We start from the raw sequence: 16,293 nt of genomic DNA, 5'->3' as shown, positions 1-16,293 counted from the left end.
CAATGGATTCTTGTGTTTACCTACCGTAAATCACACGTTGTAGAGATTTTCTGTCACATTATGTAGTTCTTTGTCACTTGTCTGCAGATCCTACTACACAAATTCTATGTAAAGAAATCTGTGGATATCTGTGGATTTCTAAACCTCTTTCTAACATTTACTGGATTGAACTACAACAGTAATTGACTAGGCTACATTGAAGAGTACTTTAGCTGGTGTGTTGTAGATAGTGTTGTAAAACTGTGTACAATAAATTAATGTTGAACATAAATCTACCAACTCAAGAGCACTCCACATGCTGTCACACTCTATAATACTGTGATATAAATATCACGACCACAAGCTGACTTGCACATTAGTGGATTACATTTTGTGGCACAACATGCAGCGTAATGTACCTGATAATATTTTATCCTGTACCCTTACAAAGGTGAAAATCTGTGTGTGGACAGAGAACTTAAAGGCCCTTTTTAAAAGCGTAAGACAAAATATTATTCTCATTTTGTTACAATATAGAATAGGCATTGCGCTCCTTGCTCGGCTTTTCACCAACATATTTTTTAGCGGCTTCTGTTAATCATAAAACCCCTTTTCTTGGCAAGTCATCTACCAAGACGTTATTAAACTCTCCAGCACCAGAGCACAGTGTCTTCGAACTTAAGTAGTTTTCTGTCAATCAAGTCACATACGGTATTTTCAGCTTTTCTCTTCAGTACCTTAGTGTTTTAGTACTTTAGTGTTTTACATTTTTACTGGGAGGAACAATGATATAACAAGATTCATTGTGATAAAATGTGTTGTGTTCTACTTAAAATCATATGCTTTAAATAATAAAGTAACACTATAATTTTCCCAAAAATCTGATATGTTTGGGACTGAAATTGTGTTGTAGTGTTAGATTTTCCTGACTACTTTCTGTCAGTATTAGCTCTTTTTTTTTTTTTTTGGTTTGTTTGATATTTTTCAAATGGAAACAAATGTTGAAAAACATACAGTGAGAAAAACATCAGAGGAGCTCCTTGAATAGTCACAGCATGAATACAAACAATAACATAATAGTACTATCATGTTAAATATTTAACCCCTTAAGGACCAGGCCATTTTACACCTTAGGACCAGAGCGTTTTTTTGCACATCTGACCACTGTCACTTTAAACATTAATAACTCTGGAATGCTTTTAGTTATCATTCTGATTCCGAGATAGTTTTTTTATGACATATTCTACTTTAACATAGTGGTAAAATTTTGTGGCAACTTGCATCCTTTCATGGTGAAAAATCCCAAAATTTTATGAAAAAATGAAAATTTTGCATTTTTCTAACTTTAAAGCTCTCTGCTTGTAAGGAAAATGGATATTCAAAATAAAAAAATTTTTTGGATCACATATACAATATGTCTACTTTATGTCTGCATCTTAAAATTGATGAGTAATTACTTTTGGAAGACACAAGAGGGCTTCAAAGTTCCCAAAATTTTCAAACTCACTATTTTTCAGGGACCAGTTCAGTTTTGAAGTGGATTTGAAGGGTCTTCATATTAGAAATACCCCATAAATTACCCCATTATAAAAACTACACCCCCCAAAGTATTCAAAATGACATTCAGTAAGTGTTTTAACCCTTTAGGTGTTTCACAGGAATAGCAGCAAAGTGAAGGAGAGAATTCAAAATCTTCATTTTTTACACTCGCATGTTCTTGTAGACCCAATTTTTGATTTTTTGCAAGGGGTAAAAGGAGAAAATTTTTACTGGTATTTGTAGCCCAATTCCTCTCGAGTAAGCACATACCTCATATGTCTATGTAAATTGTTCAGCGGGTGCAGTAGAGGGCTCAGAAGGGAAGGAGCGACAAGGAGATTTTGGAGAGAACATTTTTCTGAAATGGTTTTTGGGGGGCATGTCACCTTTAGGAAGCCCCTAGGGTGCCAGAACAGCAAAAAAAAAAAACATGGCATACCATTTTGGAAACTTCACCCCTCGGGGAACGTAACAAGGAATTAAGTGAGCCTTAATACCCCACAGGTGTTTCATGACTTTTGCAAATGTAAAAAAAATTTTTTTTTTTTACATAAAATGCTTGTTTTCCCAAAAGTTTTTAATTTTTACAAAGGGTTAAAGCAGAAAATACCCCCCCCAAATTTGAAGCCCAATTTCTCCCGATTCAGAAAACACCCCATATGGGGTGAAAAGTGCTCTGCTGGCACACTACAGGTCTCAGAAGAGGAGTAGTCACATTTGGCTTTTTGGAAGCAAATTTTGCTCTGGGGGCATGCCGCATTTAGGAAGCCCCTATGGTGCCAGGACAGCAAAAAAAAAACACATGGCATCACATTGTGGAAACTAGACCCCTTGGGGAACGTAACAAGGGGTAAAGTAAACCTTAATACCCCACAGGGGTTTCACGACTTTTGCACATGTAAAAAAAAAAAAGTTACCTAAAATGCTTGTTTTCCCCAAAATTTTACATTTTTACAAAGGGTTAAAGCAGAAAATACCCCCCAAAATTTGAAGCCCAATTTCTCCCGATTCAGAAAACACCCCATATGGGGGTGAAAAGTGCTCTGCTGGCGCACTACAGGTCTTAGAAGAGGAGTAGTCACATTTGGCTTTTTGGAAGCAAATTTTGCTCTGGGGGCATGCCGCATTTAGGAAGCCCCTATGGTGCCAGGACAGCAAAAAAAAAAAAAACCACATGGCATTATATTTTGGAAACTAGACCCCTTGGGGAACGTAACAAGGTGTAAAGTGAACCTTAATACCCCCCAGGGATTTCACGACTTTTGCATATGTAAAAAAATGTTTTTTCACAAAAATTTGGGGAAAATTTTACATTTTTGCAAGGGTTAATAGTAGAAAAGACCCCCCAAAATTTGTAACCCCATCTCTTCTGAGTATGGAGGTACCCCATAAGTGGACGTCAAGTGCCCTGCAGGAGCGCCACAATGCTCAGAAGAGAAGGAGTCACATTTGCAAACTTTGCTGAAATGGGGGGGGGGGGGGGGACATGTCGCATTTAGGAAGCCTCTATGGTGCCAGGACAGCAAAATACCCCCCACATGCCATACCATTTTGGAAACTAGACCCCTTGAGGAATGTAACAAGGGGTAAAGTAAGCCTTAATACCCCACAGGGATTTCACCACTTTTGCATATGTAAAAAACAAAAACAAAAATCACTAAAGTGTGTGTTTCCCCCCAAATTTTACATTTTTACAAGGGTTAATAGCAGAAAAGACACCCCACAATTTGTAAATACATTTCTTTGGAGTAAGCACATACCTTATTTTTTGATGATTTAGGCTTGAGTGCACAGCAGGTCTTGCTTGAGTGGGAGTGCAGTCAGGGACCTTGAGCTTGATATGGAGCCAGGATGTGGGACCCCCCCCCCCTCAAGGAGCGCTGAGCCCTAAAATAGGGGAACACTATGGGGGACAACGGGCCCTAACTGGGGTAGACAGGTGGGGTACAGAGGCCCGTAATATGGTGTACAGTGGGCCAGAAAATTATAAAACATAATAAAACAGGATATGTTCCCAGAATGATGACCCAGAGCATAGCCAAAACTAAAAACAATATGCCCGCCCCAAACCCTATACTCTGAGTCATCATTCTGGGAATGTGATGTGTGTGGCCGTCCCTAACCTGTTGCCTCAAATGCGCACCTGCTCAGGTGGAGAGAGAGCGCTGCGCATTTGAGGCAACATAAAAAGTCCCCGATGATAGTGACTCAGTGACCTATGACCCATTTTTGAAAAAACACCCCCAGAGGTCTTATCAGGTTTGGGGTTTTTTTTTCAGTTTTTTGGGGGCAATTTAGTGATTTTATGGGGATTAAATTTTGAAATGTACTCTGGACTTGGTACATTGGTCAAATTATGGAAAATTCTAATGAAAAGGGAAAATTTAGTGCTCCATGGAAGTGTGATACTCCCTGAAGTAGCCTATGCAGAGGCCCGGATTATCTGGGCAAGTGTCGCATTGATATGTGGTGTCCTTGCGCATCCCCTTCCTGAAACACACTCTGCATTTTTTCTGGGTTCGTCCCTTCTTTCCAGTGGGGGGGATCACACCTGGAAAGTGCTGGCCGGGGACGATCATGGCGCCTATAACTCCAGAACCTTGGGAAGTCCGGCCTGATCTTTCCCGGTCGCCAAAGATCAGGAACCTTAGGACTTCTTCTTGGTACTGGAGGAATGTTGCCAGCGTACTGGGATAGTACAAAAGCGTTGTACATGGCAACCTGTACCATGTAGACCACAACTTTTTTGTACCATGCCCGTATTTTCCGCATGGTGTTGTATGGCTTGAGGACTTGATCTGAGAGATCAACTTCCCCCATATACCGATTGTAGTCCAGAATACAATCGGGTTTGAGGACCGGTCCCACGGTAACTCGCACAGGGACAGGGGTGCTGCCATTCCCATGAATAGTGGTGAGTATAAGGACATCCCTCTTATTTTTATACTTCACCAACAACAGGTTATCATGGGTCAGAGCACGGGACTCACCCTTGGGAATAGGCATCTTGACCAAATTTAGAGGGAGGCCTCTCTGGTTTTTCCGCACGGTCCCACAAGCGGACGTGGATCTGGCGGAAAGGGGTTAGAACAGAGGGATGCTGGTATAAAAGTTATCCACGTATACGTGGAAACCCTTATCCAGCAATGGGTGCACAAGGTCCCAAACGAGTTTCGCGCTAACACCCAGAGTGGGGGGACATTCTGGGGGTTCAATACGGGAATCTCGTCCCTCATATACTCTAAACTTGCAAGTGTACCCGGAGGTACTCTCGCAGAGTTTATAGAGCTTCACGCAGGGGGGACGGCGAAGTGTGTATGTGGTGCTTGGTGTACTACTTTATATAACGGTGTGTTATAATTGGGGGGGGGGAACGCTGCGGCCAAAAAAAAAAAGGGTGGCGCACGCAGCTCCCTGAACCCCTTATAGGACCCGGGGTAAGGGATCAGAACCTAAAAGGACCCTGGGGGACCTATTAGGGGGTCAGGGGGGGGGGGGGTTAAAAAAAAAAAAACGCTGCAGGCAGAAAAAAAAGGGGGTGGCACACACAGCTCCCTGAACCCCTAATAGGACCCGGGGTCAGGGATCAGACCCTAATAGGACCCTTGGGGACCTATTAGGGGGTCGGGGGAGGGGGTACTTTTTTTTAAACTTTTTTTTCACTTTTGTAAATGTATTACTCCTACCTGTCCCTATACACTGCTCTCCCTATTATAACGGCTCCTGAGGGGGCTCCGGCTCCGAGGGGGGATCCACGGCTTCTCCTCACTGCGGCACCCGCTGACTGAATGCAGAGAGCGGGTACAGCAGCAGGAAGGAGACGTTAACCCCTCCTCTGCCGCTCTGCTATTGGCTGGACGATCGCCGGCCAATAGCAGCATTGCTGGGGCGGTGACAGTATTGTCACCGCTCCCCAGCAACGGTAGGTGATTGGCGGTGTATTGTACATCGCCGATCACCATTTATTTCCAGGTCATCGGGTCATCACTGACCCGAATGACCGGAATCACCGCAGATCGCCCACGCGATTTCGCGGACAATCTGCGGCCATCGTCGACATGTGGGGGTCCCGGGACATGTGCGGGTCGGCGTTTGCCTGGGACTCCTGCTGAATGATTTCAGCAGGCGTCCGGTTTTGCAACCCGCCCGGCGCGCGACGGGATGCGAAATTCGCTGGGACATATGAGTACGTCCCTGGTCCTTAAGACCCAGGGCGAAGGAACGCACTCATACGTCCGTGGTCCTTAAGGGGTTAAAGGGGAACTCCGGTGGAATTATTATTATTATTATTATTTTTTTTTTTTCAAATCAACTGGTGCCAGAAAGGTAAACAGATTTGTAAATGACTTCTATTTAAAAATCTTAACCCTTCCAGTACTTATCAGCTGCTGTATACTACAGATATACTACAGAGAAATTTGTGAAGTTCTTTCCAGTCTGATCACAGTGCTCTCTGATGTCACTTCTGTCTGTGTCAGGAACTGTGCAGAGCAGGAGAGGTTTTCTATGGGGCTATGCTTCTAATCTGGGCAGTTCCTGACACAGACAGAGGTGTCAGCAGAGAGCACTGTGGTCAGACTGGAAATGTTCTCTATAGTATACAGAAGCTGATAAGTACAGGAAGGCTTCAGATTTTGAAAAATAAGTAATTTACAAATCTGTTTAACTTTCTGGCACCAGTTGATTTGAAAAAATGTGTTTTCCACTTGTTTCCACCGGTGTATTCCTTTAACCCGTTAAGGACACAGACCATTTGGGCATTGAGGCACAGCCAAGTTAAAATTTTTGTCTTTTTGTTTTTCATCCTCAACTTTAAGGAACCATAACTCTTTTTGTTTTTCCATCCACTGAGCCAAATGAGGGGTTATTTTTGCATGACCAATTGTACTTTGTGATGTCACCTTTCATTTTACCATATAATGTAGGACAAAACCAAAAATGATGTTTTTACACAGTACACTTTGCGGTAAAACTAGCATGTTCTCTTTATTCTGTGGGTCAATACTGTCTATTACTGTACTACAATTTGTAAGAAAATGAGTATGCTTAAAATTGTGCTATTCTGATCTCTATAACTTTTTTTCTTTTTTCTTTATACACTGCTTTTTTTTTTTTTACATTTACACTGTTTACCGCAGAGGTTTAGTAACATTAAATTTAAATAGTTCACACATTTCTACAGATTGTAATGCCAAATATGTTTATTTTTAATTTTATTTCATTTTTTGTAAAATGGGAAAAGTGGGTGATTTGTATTTTATTAGGGAGGGGCTTATTTATATTTTTACAAATCTTTTTATTTATAGCAATCTTTGGATTGCTTTTACTGTTATGCATTGGAAATAGCACTGATCAGTACAGTCAGCGATCTACTTGTATAGTCTGCCAGACTAGTGGCCGTAAAGCAGGTAAAGCAGCTCCGGACACCATCTTGACTCATGACACTCGGATTCCCGCAGTCTCGCTACAAGTGGTTCAATGAGTCTCACGTAGACCCCAACTGCAAAGTTCCTGTGATCAGTATTCATCACGGCATCTAAAGGGTTAATAGCGGACATCAGCAGGAACAAGCATCAACAAAGAATACATTTAAGCTCATATGAATAAATAACTACTCACTAGGATAAATGTGACAAACAGGAGCAGTAGTACCAGCAGGATAATCGAGCAATCATTCCATAAGTATGGCTGGAAGAGTGAGCAACTATCTAGTAATAGGCCACAATCACTTATGCTGACCAACACAATTGTACACAACTTCCAGGAGGAGTTAGCAACTGATTGCAAATGACAGGAATATAGTGCTCAAACTGATTCATGCAAACCTCTAATAGACAACAATCACATATGTTGGCCAACAGAATCATATAGAAACACACAGACAAGACAGAGACAAGAGCAATGTAGTAGCAGACCAAGGTAGCAAACTATATGCTGACTACCCCAACCAACAAGACAGAGGGCATAGACACATCAAGTGACAAGAGCAATATCACCAGCACAGAGGTAAATGGTTCCTCAAAAGGGTTATTTATCCTAAGTGTCTGATTGGGGGTGATACGACTGCTGGGACCTCCCTGCGATCTTCTGTATGAGATCTGGCTCTCACCTCTGCATGCTGGCTCAGCCGATTCTCCCCGATGACATCTGGCCCCCACCCTCAAAGACAGTCGGGAGACGTGGTCCCGTCTTGCCCCGTGATTGGCTGAGAGGACCGTCCCTTCTGCTCAGCAACAGGCACAAGCCACAAAAGCAGTTAGATACAAATAAAATCCAGCATGGATTCAAAAACAATAGATAATGACATGTCGGGTGTCCCTTTGCCATGCATAATGATCCAGTACCTGAAGCAGTCAAGAATAGATCACAAAAATGCAATTAAACCTTTATATAAGAACACAGCCTTTTGCAGTAGGCATCTCAAACAAGCAGCAAATGTATAGTCTTAGAGGCCCACTCATGTACAATGCCTATTTAAATAATCTGATTTCCTTTGGTAGAAATATTTTAGTGTTCATGTTCATGTCTATTGAGCCACTTGTAAACTTGTTAAAAAAGTCGTTTACTTGGCTTCACATTATGTTTTTTTTTTACTTTGTTCTTCTGCTGCTGGCATGAAGTGTATGACTGTATTCCTAAGCATTATACTGATCAGTGTTCTATGAGAAATACGGTATCTAAAAATACTTCACACAAGTAGACAACACAGTTGTACTTACCTTCATTGCAATTTGAGGATTTTCAGATGTAATATGAGCCAATCCCAATCGATATGCTGCTTCACCTTCCATTTTTTTATCACACCCTGAAAGAAAATAAGTAGGTGGGAACTTAACTGAAAAGGATAACACATCTCTTAAAGAGACTATCTCACAAGAACGACCTTTGTCCATGTCCTTTATTAAGAAATGAAAACATAATTTGGAAAATTGTATAACTTGTCACTATACAATGAATATTCTTTCCTTGCTAAATGCTGAATATCTAATTAAATACCGTAGATAATGTCCTTTGCAAAAAAAAAAAAAAAAGTTTATATTATGTAGATAATGGCCCTCATTTACTAAAAGTGGAGTGTAGTTCTTTTTGTGGGTTTTTGTTTCCGGTATTTTTCCATGGTATTTACTATTGTATCTTGTCTTGGGCACTTTCCCAATGTTTTGTTCATTTTACACATGCTCTGAGCTCTCAGGTTTTCCAGAGCTTTTTTTTTTTAAGACATGCCCCTTTTCTCTTATGGTCACGCCTCTTTCTAGAGTTTTCTGAATAAAGTGGAGAGTTAGTAGGGTCTTTCGGATTTTTTGTCAGAAATTTTAGCACCACACATATGACACAAAAAATCCTACAAAGTCTACTCGGAAAAGCCATAGTACATGGGGCCCAATAATGTTATATGCATTTTTGTAAGATACATTGATTAAAACTGTGCATATTGTTGGGTGAAAAAATGCTCTATACTTCTTACCACTAAGTTCCCCTCCACTGTCTAGAACATTGCCTTGTCCCTGCAGCTGTTGTTAGTGTGTCTTGGTCCTGAGGCAAAATATAGAAAGTGTGGGCAGGACAAGCTGTGCTCTCAGCCTGCTGTGTGAGCCGGAAGCGTGTCACAGAGCAGGGGTCTCAAACTCAAATAATCTGGGGGCCACTGGAGGTAGTGGCTGGTGAGGCTGGGCCGCATGCGACCCTCACATATAATGCCCCCATCATGCGCTCCTCACATATAATGCCCCCATCATGCCCCCCTCATCATCCACCAGCAACACCCCCACCAGCAGTAGCACCCCAATCATCCACCAGCAACACCCCTGCCCCATTCCCCCTACCCCCCTGTGGTAATAGCATGAGCTGATGGATGATGGGGTTGCTGCTGTTGGGGGGGGGGAGCATTAGGTAGGCAGCAGTTTCCCCACATTAGGTAGCATGGTTTCCCCACATTAGGTAGCCGCAGCACAGTTTCCCCCCATAAGGTAGCCACAGCACATATTCCCCACATTAGGTAGCCGTAGCACAGTTTCCTCGCATTAGGTAGCCTTAGCAAAGATTCCCCACATTAGGAAGCCTTAGCCCAGATTCCCCACATTAGGTAGCCTTAGCACAGATTCCCCACATTAGGTAGCCTTAGCACAGATTCCCCACATTAGGTAGCCTTAGAACAGATTCCCCACATTAGGTAGCCTTAGCATAGATTCCCCACATTAGGTAGCCGTAGCAGTTTCCCCACATTAGGTAGCGCAGCACAGTTTTCCCACATTAGGTAGCACAGCTTCCCATCATTAGGTAGCCTTAGCACAGTTTCCCCACATTAGGTAACCTTAGCACTCTCGGACATTCCCCTTCCTATAGTGTGGATCTCAGGAAGCAGGAACAGGCAAACTGAGCTGTTTTGCTGACATGAACAAAGTCAAAACACCAAAAATTTACCCGAAATTTTGCGGCCCACACGAGAGATCGGGAATTTGTATCGCCCGACGCCCAGGACATGCAGTTCCGGTCACCGGGCAGGTGATTTCTTCAGGCATTTAGCCCTGCTTAGGGAAAGCAGGGGTAAATGCAGGAAGACTTTACACACTTTGACAAACACTGCTACATGGGACCCGGTGCACATATGCCTGTGGGGACTTCCTGGCGGAGGTGTGCGCTATAAGTGACACCATCGCACACGCTGCGCAGGACGTCGGCATCCCTGTAGGGCACTTGCGATAACATCACTCACCGCGTGCAACTCCGCCAGGAACTCCCCACAGGCATATGTGCACCAGGTCCCATGTAGCAGTGTTTGTCAAAGTGTGTAAAGTCTTCCGGCATTTACCCCTGCTTTCCCTGCTTTCCCAAATTCCCGATCTCTGGTGTAGGCCGCAAAATTTTGGGTAAATTTTTGGTGTTTTGACTTTGTTCATGTCAGCAAAACAGCTCAGTTTGCCTGTTCCTGCTTCCTGAGATCCACACTATAGGAAGGGGAATGTTCGAGAGCAAGCACTGAGCTTGCCTTTCCATATCATGCACTGACTTCTAACAATCACGCTCTGAGCCACATTGACTCGCTTTGCCTGCTCCTGAAGCTTGCTCTTGTCAGAGACAGGCCGGGAGAAAGAACTTTTGTGCCCATTATATATCTTGCAGCCAAGTCACAGATGACGAGGCCGGCACAGACTAATTCATTCTGGCCAGTATGGGGACATCTAGAGGTGGTAAGTTTAATGCCCAAATTCATGGCACCAGTAAAAGAGTAAGCCTGGAGCATTTTGTTTTTAAAATTGTATGACAATTTCTTTTTAATCTCAGGTACACTTAAAACATATTTTTTTATATTGTGTTGCTTTTTCATGTCACAATCCATATTACAAGATATATACAAGTGTTTCCACTCTAATGTCCATCTCCTCAAGCTGCTTGCGAATGCTACTGCTACAACATTTTTGATGAGGCAAGATTATAATTGGCCTTATTTCTGTCCAACATTTAGCCACTGTATGTTCACCATTATTATTATCCTCTGGACTTTGAGCTTTGTCTCTGGTTCCTGTCTTATCTTTTACTATGATTTGTCACTTCAAATGGCTTCTGATTTGTTTGATTTTGTTTAAATAAAATGAAGTTTTCTATGTTTTATTTGTGCTTAAAAAAGCTGCCACTGGGTGTCTCGCTACTTGTCCAGAGCACATTTTCCCTCATCTTTTGCACAGACTTTGGACTCCTGCTGGCCTGGCAGAAGTCCAAACTCAGGAAATGCTGAGGGGGGGGGGGGGGGGTGCAGTCTTATCCAATCATAGCTCACCTCACACACTGTACTGCTCTGGGCTGTGTGAAGCAGAGTGAGGGAGGAAGTTCTCCCCTGTATGGCTTCAGATGATGTCACGCCTGCTAACTAATGCACCTTCCCAGTCTGTGAATCTAACTGAGACAGAGAAGAAAATACAGAGCAATACTAAAAAAAACTAAAAAATTATAAAAATAAAGGCAGGTGGTGGTTTATCATGATGGGGCCTTGAACTGGGAGGATTATAAAATTTAACAAGATCATGAGAGGTACTCTTTAAAAGAATGACTTTCTGCCTCAGTTTAGCATTGATCCAATTGTAACATAAAGCATTTATTTTCTTCAGTTTTCTAGGACCATGTGAGTGACAATGTAACTATGCTTAGGTGCACTAAAAGCTTTTTTGAAGACAATTTAGTTCTGACCTTTACCTTAAACAGATAACATATATTTCAACTGTTTACAAAACACAAAAAAGAACAAAAACTGTGTTTAACACTACGGCACAGAGCACTAAGTGATAACATATTTACCTCTAAAGAAAAACACCTTTTTTTTTGCAAAGCAGAACAAAATACACTTCATAAATTTCTGTTTAAAACTCCAAATTTCACACAATGAAACCTGTTTTACAGAAAAGTAAATATATTGATGGTATTTGTCTCTGAAAATGGAAGGAAATGATCACCTAGCTTAACATTCCACAGCATTTAGTTTACTCATGGGCAAAAGAAGAAAAGTACATTAAAAAATATATGTGAGAGCGTTATTTTCCACCTACCTTCTCTTGCCATATCAAGTGCTTTTATTAGAGTTTTGATGGCCTGTTGCCATTCTTTATTCTCTAGCATTTTGTCTGATAGCAATGTATATATTCTCCAGAGGTTCTCGCAGGCCAGTGAATTGTGAGTGCGGCCTGTCTCATCCTTCCATATCCGGCCTACTGTCAGATGATAGAATGCCTCATAATGTTCAACAGCCTTCTCCAACTGACCTACAATATATAAGACGTGTATAAATATCATCACTCTGGACTACAGAGCGGTAGTATGTGTAATCTTTACATAGTCATAAAAAGGCATATTAAAAAGCTGCAATCCATATACAGTAACATTAAAATCAAAGAAAAGTAAATGTTAAAATGTTTTTAATAAATCTGCATGTTACATTTATATGTATGTTAAATTAACCATTCATTATGTACAAAATTAAAGACACAATTTAATGATTTCTACAATAATACAAAATGAAATAAATATTTAGGGGTTTGTGGGGTAGGGGCATTTACTGTAATTCATGGCAAACATTTAGGTGCCCAACTCCTGGGAATCCCAATAATCAGCAGAACAAAGGTTCTGCAGCTTCTTCAATGTGTATTCAACCACAGTTATGGAACTATGAATGTGGCTGTGCCTAGTTATGCTGCACATGGAGATACTATACAAAGCAAAAATAAAGAAGACACTTCATAGGTCGAACCTCGGACCTTATGTAACCTGGTGGAGTTGAGCTGGTAAGGCGTGACATTCTGCCACCACTACCTCTTTCCTGGATACCAATGGATGTCGGTGGCTGTACCACAAACAAACATAGGAAATTTATGTTTCTCATATTTAGGATTTTTATTTCTAAATGACTGAGCTGCACTTCCTGTGCTGATCAGTGGAAAAACCAATCAGGAAGTATTTTTGTAGTAACAGCATTTATCTGAGTGGCACGTCTCTTATGATAATCCCTTTATGAGGAGCCACTTGTGTTCTTTCATTTGATGTGTCAGATTGTTGCCTCTAATAATCATTTATTTTAGTGCGGTGACTAAGTTGGTGATTCATGGAAAATTGGAAAGATCCTTCACTGTTCCACTGAGGTGCACCTAGGCCTAACAGTCAAGCAGCTTTAAGGACCTTTAACTTGTTGACACATGGCAAAAACACAATGGGACCCAATGGGGTTATACTTATAACTATTCGACACATAGGTACTACTCTTGCATTGATTTTGTCCTTACCCCTACTGCTACAATGTTCCATTTTCTTTATGCCATACACATATAGTTTGCCCTTACTACAACCATGACATGGTCCTGGTAGAGTTCAACCTAAACACGAGACTGCAATCCCCATTTAGTTGGAGGCTGAATGAAGCCCTCCTCACTAAACTTGATGTTCGTACCAAAATTAAAGGTGAAGTGAAGTTTCCGATGGAAAAAAAACAACATATTACAAATGGGCTAACAAACCAAATAGGCAGTTAGCAAATATGTTGAGATGTCGGCAATTGATAAATGGGGTCCACAAGATCCAAATTAACCTGGTCTCACCAGTTGATATCCGGATAAAATACACAGATGTTTCACGAGTACTATAGCATCATATATTACTTCTGTGCTTCACTAAGATATTTCTACCTGTTATCTGCACATAACTCTCCCAGGAGAGTAGGGATGTTTTGAATTCACCTGGCACAGCAGAAGTTGCAATAGTTTTAAAGCATATACAACTCATTAAGAACCCGGTGGGATCCCAGCTTCATATTACCAAAAATTCTCTTCTATCCTGGCGGGTTAGTTGGCTAGGACCAAGTGGGGTTCTTCTCTGGCTGACAAGCTCCAGAAAACATTTGAAAAATCTTGGAAGTTGTTATCTATACAGACACATACGATTCAGAAGATAGGTAGACGCGGCACTGTTAACATTCGATTCAGCAGCTAATACCACTACGGACCAAGGATTCACGCTGTAGGAGACCAGGATGATTAGCCACAGCGGTGCTAGGATAACATTAATAAACATCAATCATAAACTGCAATAGCGACGACAAAGAGATATCCTGCATTCACCGCAACATTTAGGGTCCAACGGCTGCTGCGGTGGGTGCAGGATTTCTCTTTGTCTTCGCTATTGCAACTACACAGACACCCCTACAGAAATCTTGGGTCTCTATATTGAGGAGGCTTTTGATTTTGTGATTTGGCCTTATTTGTTCTCAGTAATAAAGAAGTTTGGTACCTGGAGCCTGTTTGTACAAGCTCTTTGCTATAACTACTCTTCCCCCATCTAAAATTGCCTGACATTTGTATGACATGCTGAACTCCTCTCCAACTGATGTAAAACTCCCTTTGATGACTCAATAGAACACAGATAAAAAAGTTACCCATACACTAGAACATTGGCAGGAATCTTGAACATTACTGAGTAAAGGCAGCTGTCAGGTTTCTTTAACTGAGACTGCCCTCAAAGTACTTCATAATGCATACTATGTACCCCTATGTCCCCCTTATATTTCCGTGGTTGTGCTAAATCGGGAACCACTGTCCTGTTGCCTCATAATTTTGGTCAGATGTTGTGGCCATCTTGAATGCAATATTAGGCTGCTTTTTCCTGAATATGTATCTGTTTGTTATATTGGTTCAGACTTCACTTAATTGCTTGATATTTGCTCAGATGGATGCTTACCTTTTCTTTCTTCTTGTACCATAATTATTTTGTTATTATTCTAATAAAGTTTGTCTGTTTGAAAACTTGTATGAGTATGGTGCTGAGGAGATGTGAATGCTGGGCTCAGTGGGGTGTGAATATGAGGCTGAGGGGGATGTATTAGGTTCAGGAAGTGTGAATATGTGGCGGAGAAAGTGCAAATAAGGCCTACAACCTCCTAAGCCCCTCATTCACAACTCTTTTTGAAAAAAACTAATTGAACTATTCAAGGTAGTGCAGATGATTAACCAAATAGTAAAATCCTATAACTTGGAAACTGGGGGGTGTAGCAATAAAATAAAAATACTGTTATGGCACCCAAGGCTACAAAATATTTTTTTTATGCTGACCAAAGATCCTCTTTAGACTTTGACTTGGAGGCTCAGGGGGTGTGAATCTTGTTGGAGGGTGTTTGATAATGATGTTCCTAGGTGGTGTAAGTGTTGTAGTGCTGGCAGCCAACTGGCTTATTGTTGACCACTGTTCCTATGACAATGGATGTCATTATATGCATACATAGATTTTGTTTGCTATTGGTATAACCATCACTGTTACTCTGCTACAAAATCAGGCACCATTAACATTTTATTGAACTTAAGGCAATTGTGTAAAAAGGTTTGGTAAGTGCCATCTATAAAATACATAAAACATATTGTATGGTATAAAAAAAATTCAGGTACAAAATCTCATCTGTCTTTGAATATGTATCCAATGTACTGATATCTCACAGCTAATAATAGGCATATTATTTAGATGCTAAAATAGATTACATTCACAAAAGGTTTTTTTTTTCAGGAAAAAAAACCATGGCTTAGTTTCTAATTTTGTAAATTTACTGTAGATCATACACATAGGTCCAACATAATGGTAAGGGTTAAATATGCATGAAAGCAAATTTCCCTAGGAACTGAAATCTCTTCTAGTACATAGGGATCTTGTCTCTATTAACATACTTTATATGCTTTAAGATATCCGAGAATCACACTTATATTCATTTAATATATGCAAGTTGTAAGTACTGACCAAGCTTTAGATAGAGGAACATGCATATGGCTTCATCAGCTGCATTATTTTCCCGCTGCAAAGACTGATATTAACACAAATGGGTTTAAATGGGAAGCTGCCATAAAAGCAGGCACATAAATGTAATTCTTCCAGACGCTATTTTGATGCACATTTTTTGATGTCATGAATATTTAATGAAATGGCCCAAACTAAAGCCATATAACATTCTTACATTACTGATGCCTGCGCCCGTGAGCTACAAACATTAGAGCCATGATTGAGTGTACTAAAATGAACTCATTCAGCATTGCATTGATTAGTCAAAACGCAGGGAAAGAAGAGAAGAGAGAGAGAGAGAGAGGAAAAGATGCGTTACCCCACTTAAGAATAAAAGCTGGCACAATTAAAGGTTTCATTGCTGGAGCAGGGACGGCATTATATACTCACCCATAATTAAATAAATAAGGTATCCTTGTAAAGCACTGCTTGTAGGGACCTGACATTAATCTGGTGGGATGTTAATTAGGTTCAAAGACT

The 16,293-nt window shown here is 41.0% G+C and overlaps 1 protein-coding gene across 7 annotated transcripts in view; it reads right to left on the bottom strand.

The window, feature by feature from the left end:
- TTC29 (tetratricopeptide repeat domain 29) overlaps positions 1 to 16,293 on the bottom strand; it is a 267,225-nt gene that overhangs the window by 145,850 nt on the left and 105,082 nt on the right. For all 7 annotated transcript variants that reach the window (XR_008890045.1, XM_056562838.1, XM_056562843.1 and 4 more), the window contains exons 6-7: positions 12,057 to 12,269; positions 8,238 to 8,323 (exon numbers count right to left, since the gene is read on the bottom strand). Coding sequence is in view for 6 of the 7 variants with exons in the window: in XM_056562838.1 (XP_056418813.1) it covers positions 8,238 to 8,323; positions 12,057 to 12,269 (299 nt within the window). In the remaining variant the exon portion in view is untranslated. The remainder of the gene's footprint in view (positions 1 to 8,237; positions 8,324 to 12,056; positions 12,270 to 16,293) is intronic.

This window comes from Hyla sarda, chromosome 1, assembly GCF_029499605.1.
Source record: "Hyla sarda isolate aHylSar1 chromosome 1, aHylSar1.hap1, whole genome shotgun sequence".
NCBI classification, from domain to species: Eukaryota; Metazoa; Chordata; class Amphibia; order Anura; family Hylidae; genus Hyla; species Hyla sarda.
This window is presented reverse-complemented; position numbering and strand designations above follow the sequence as displayed.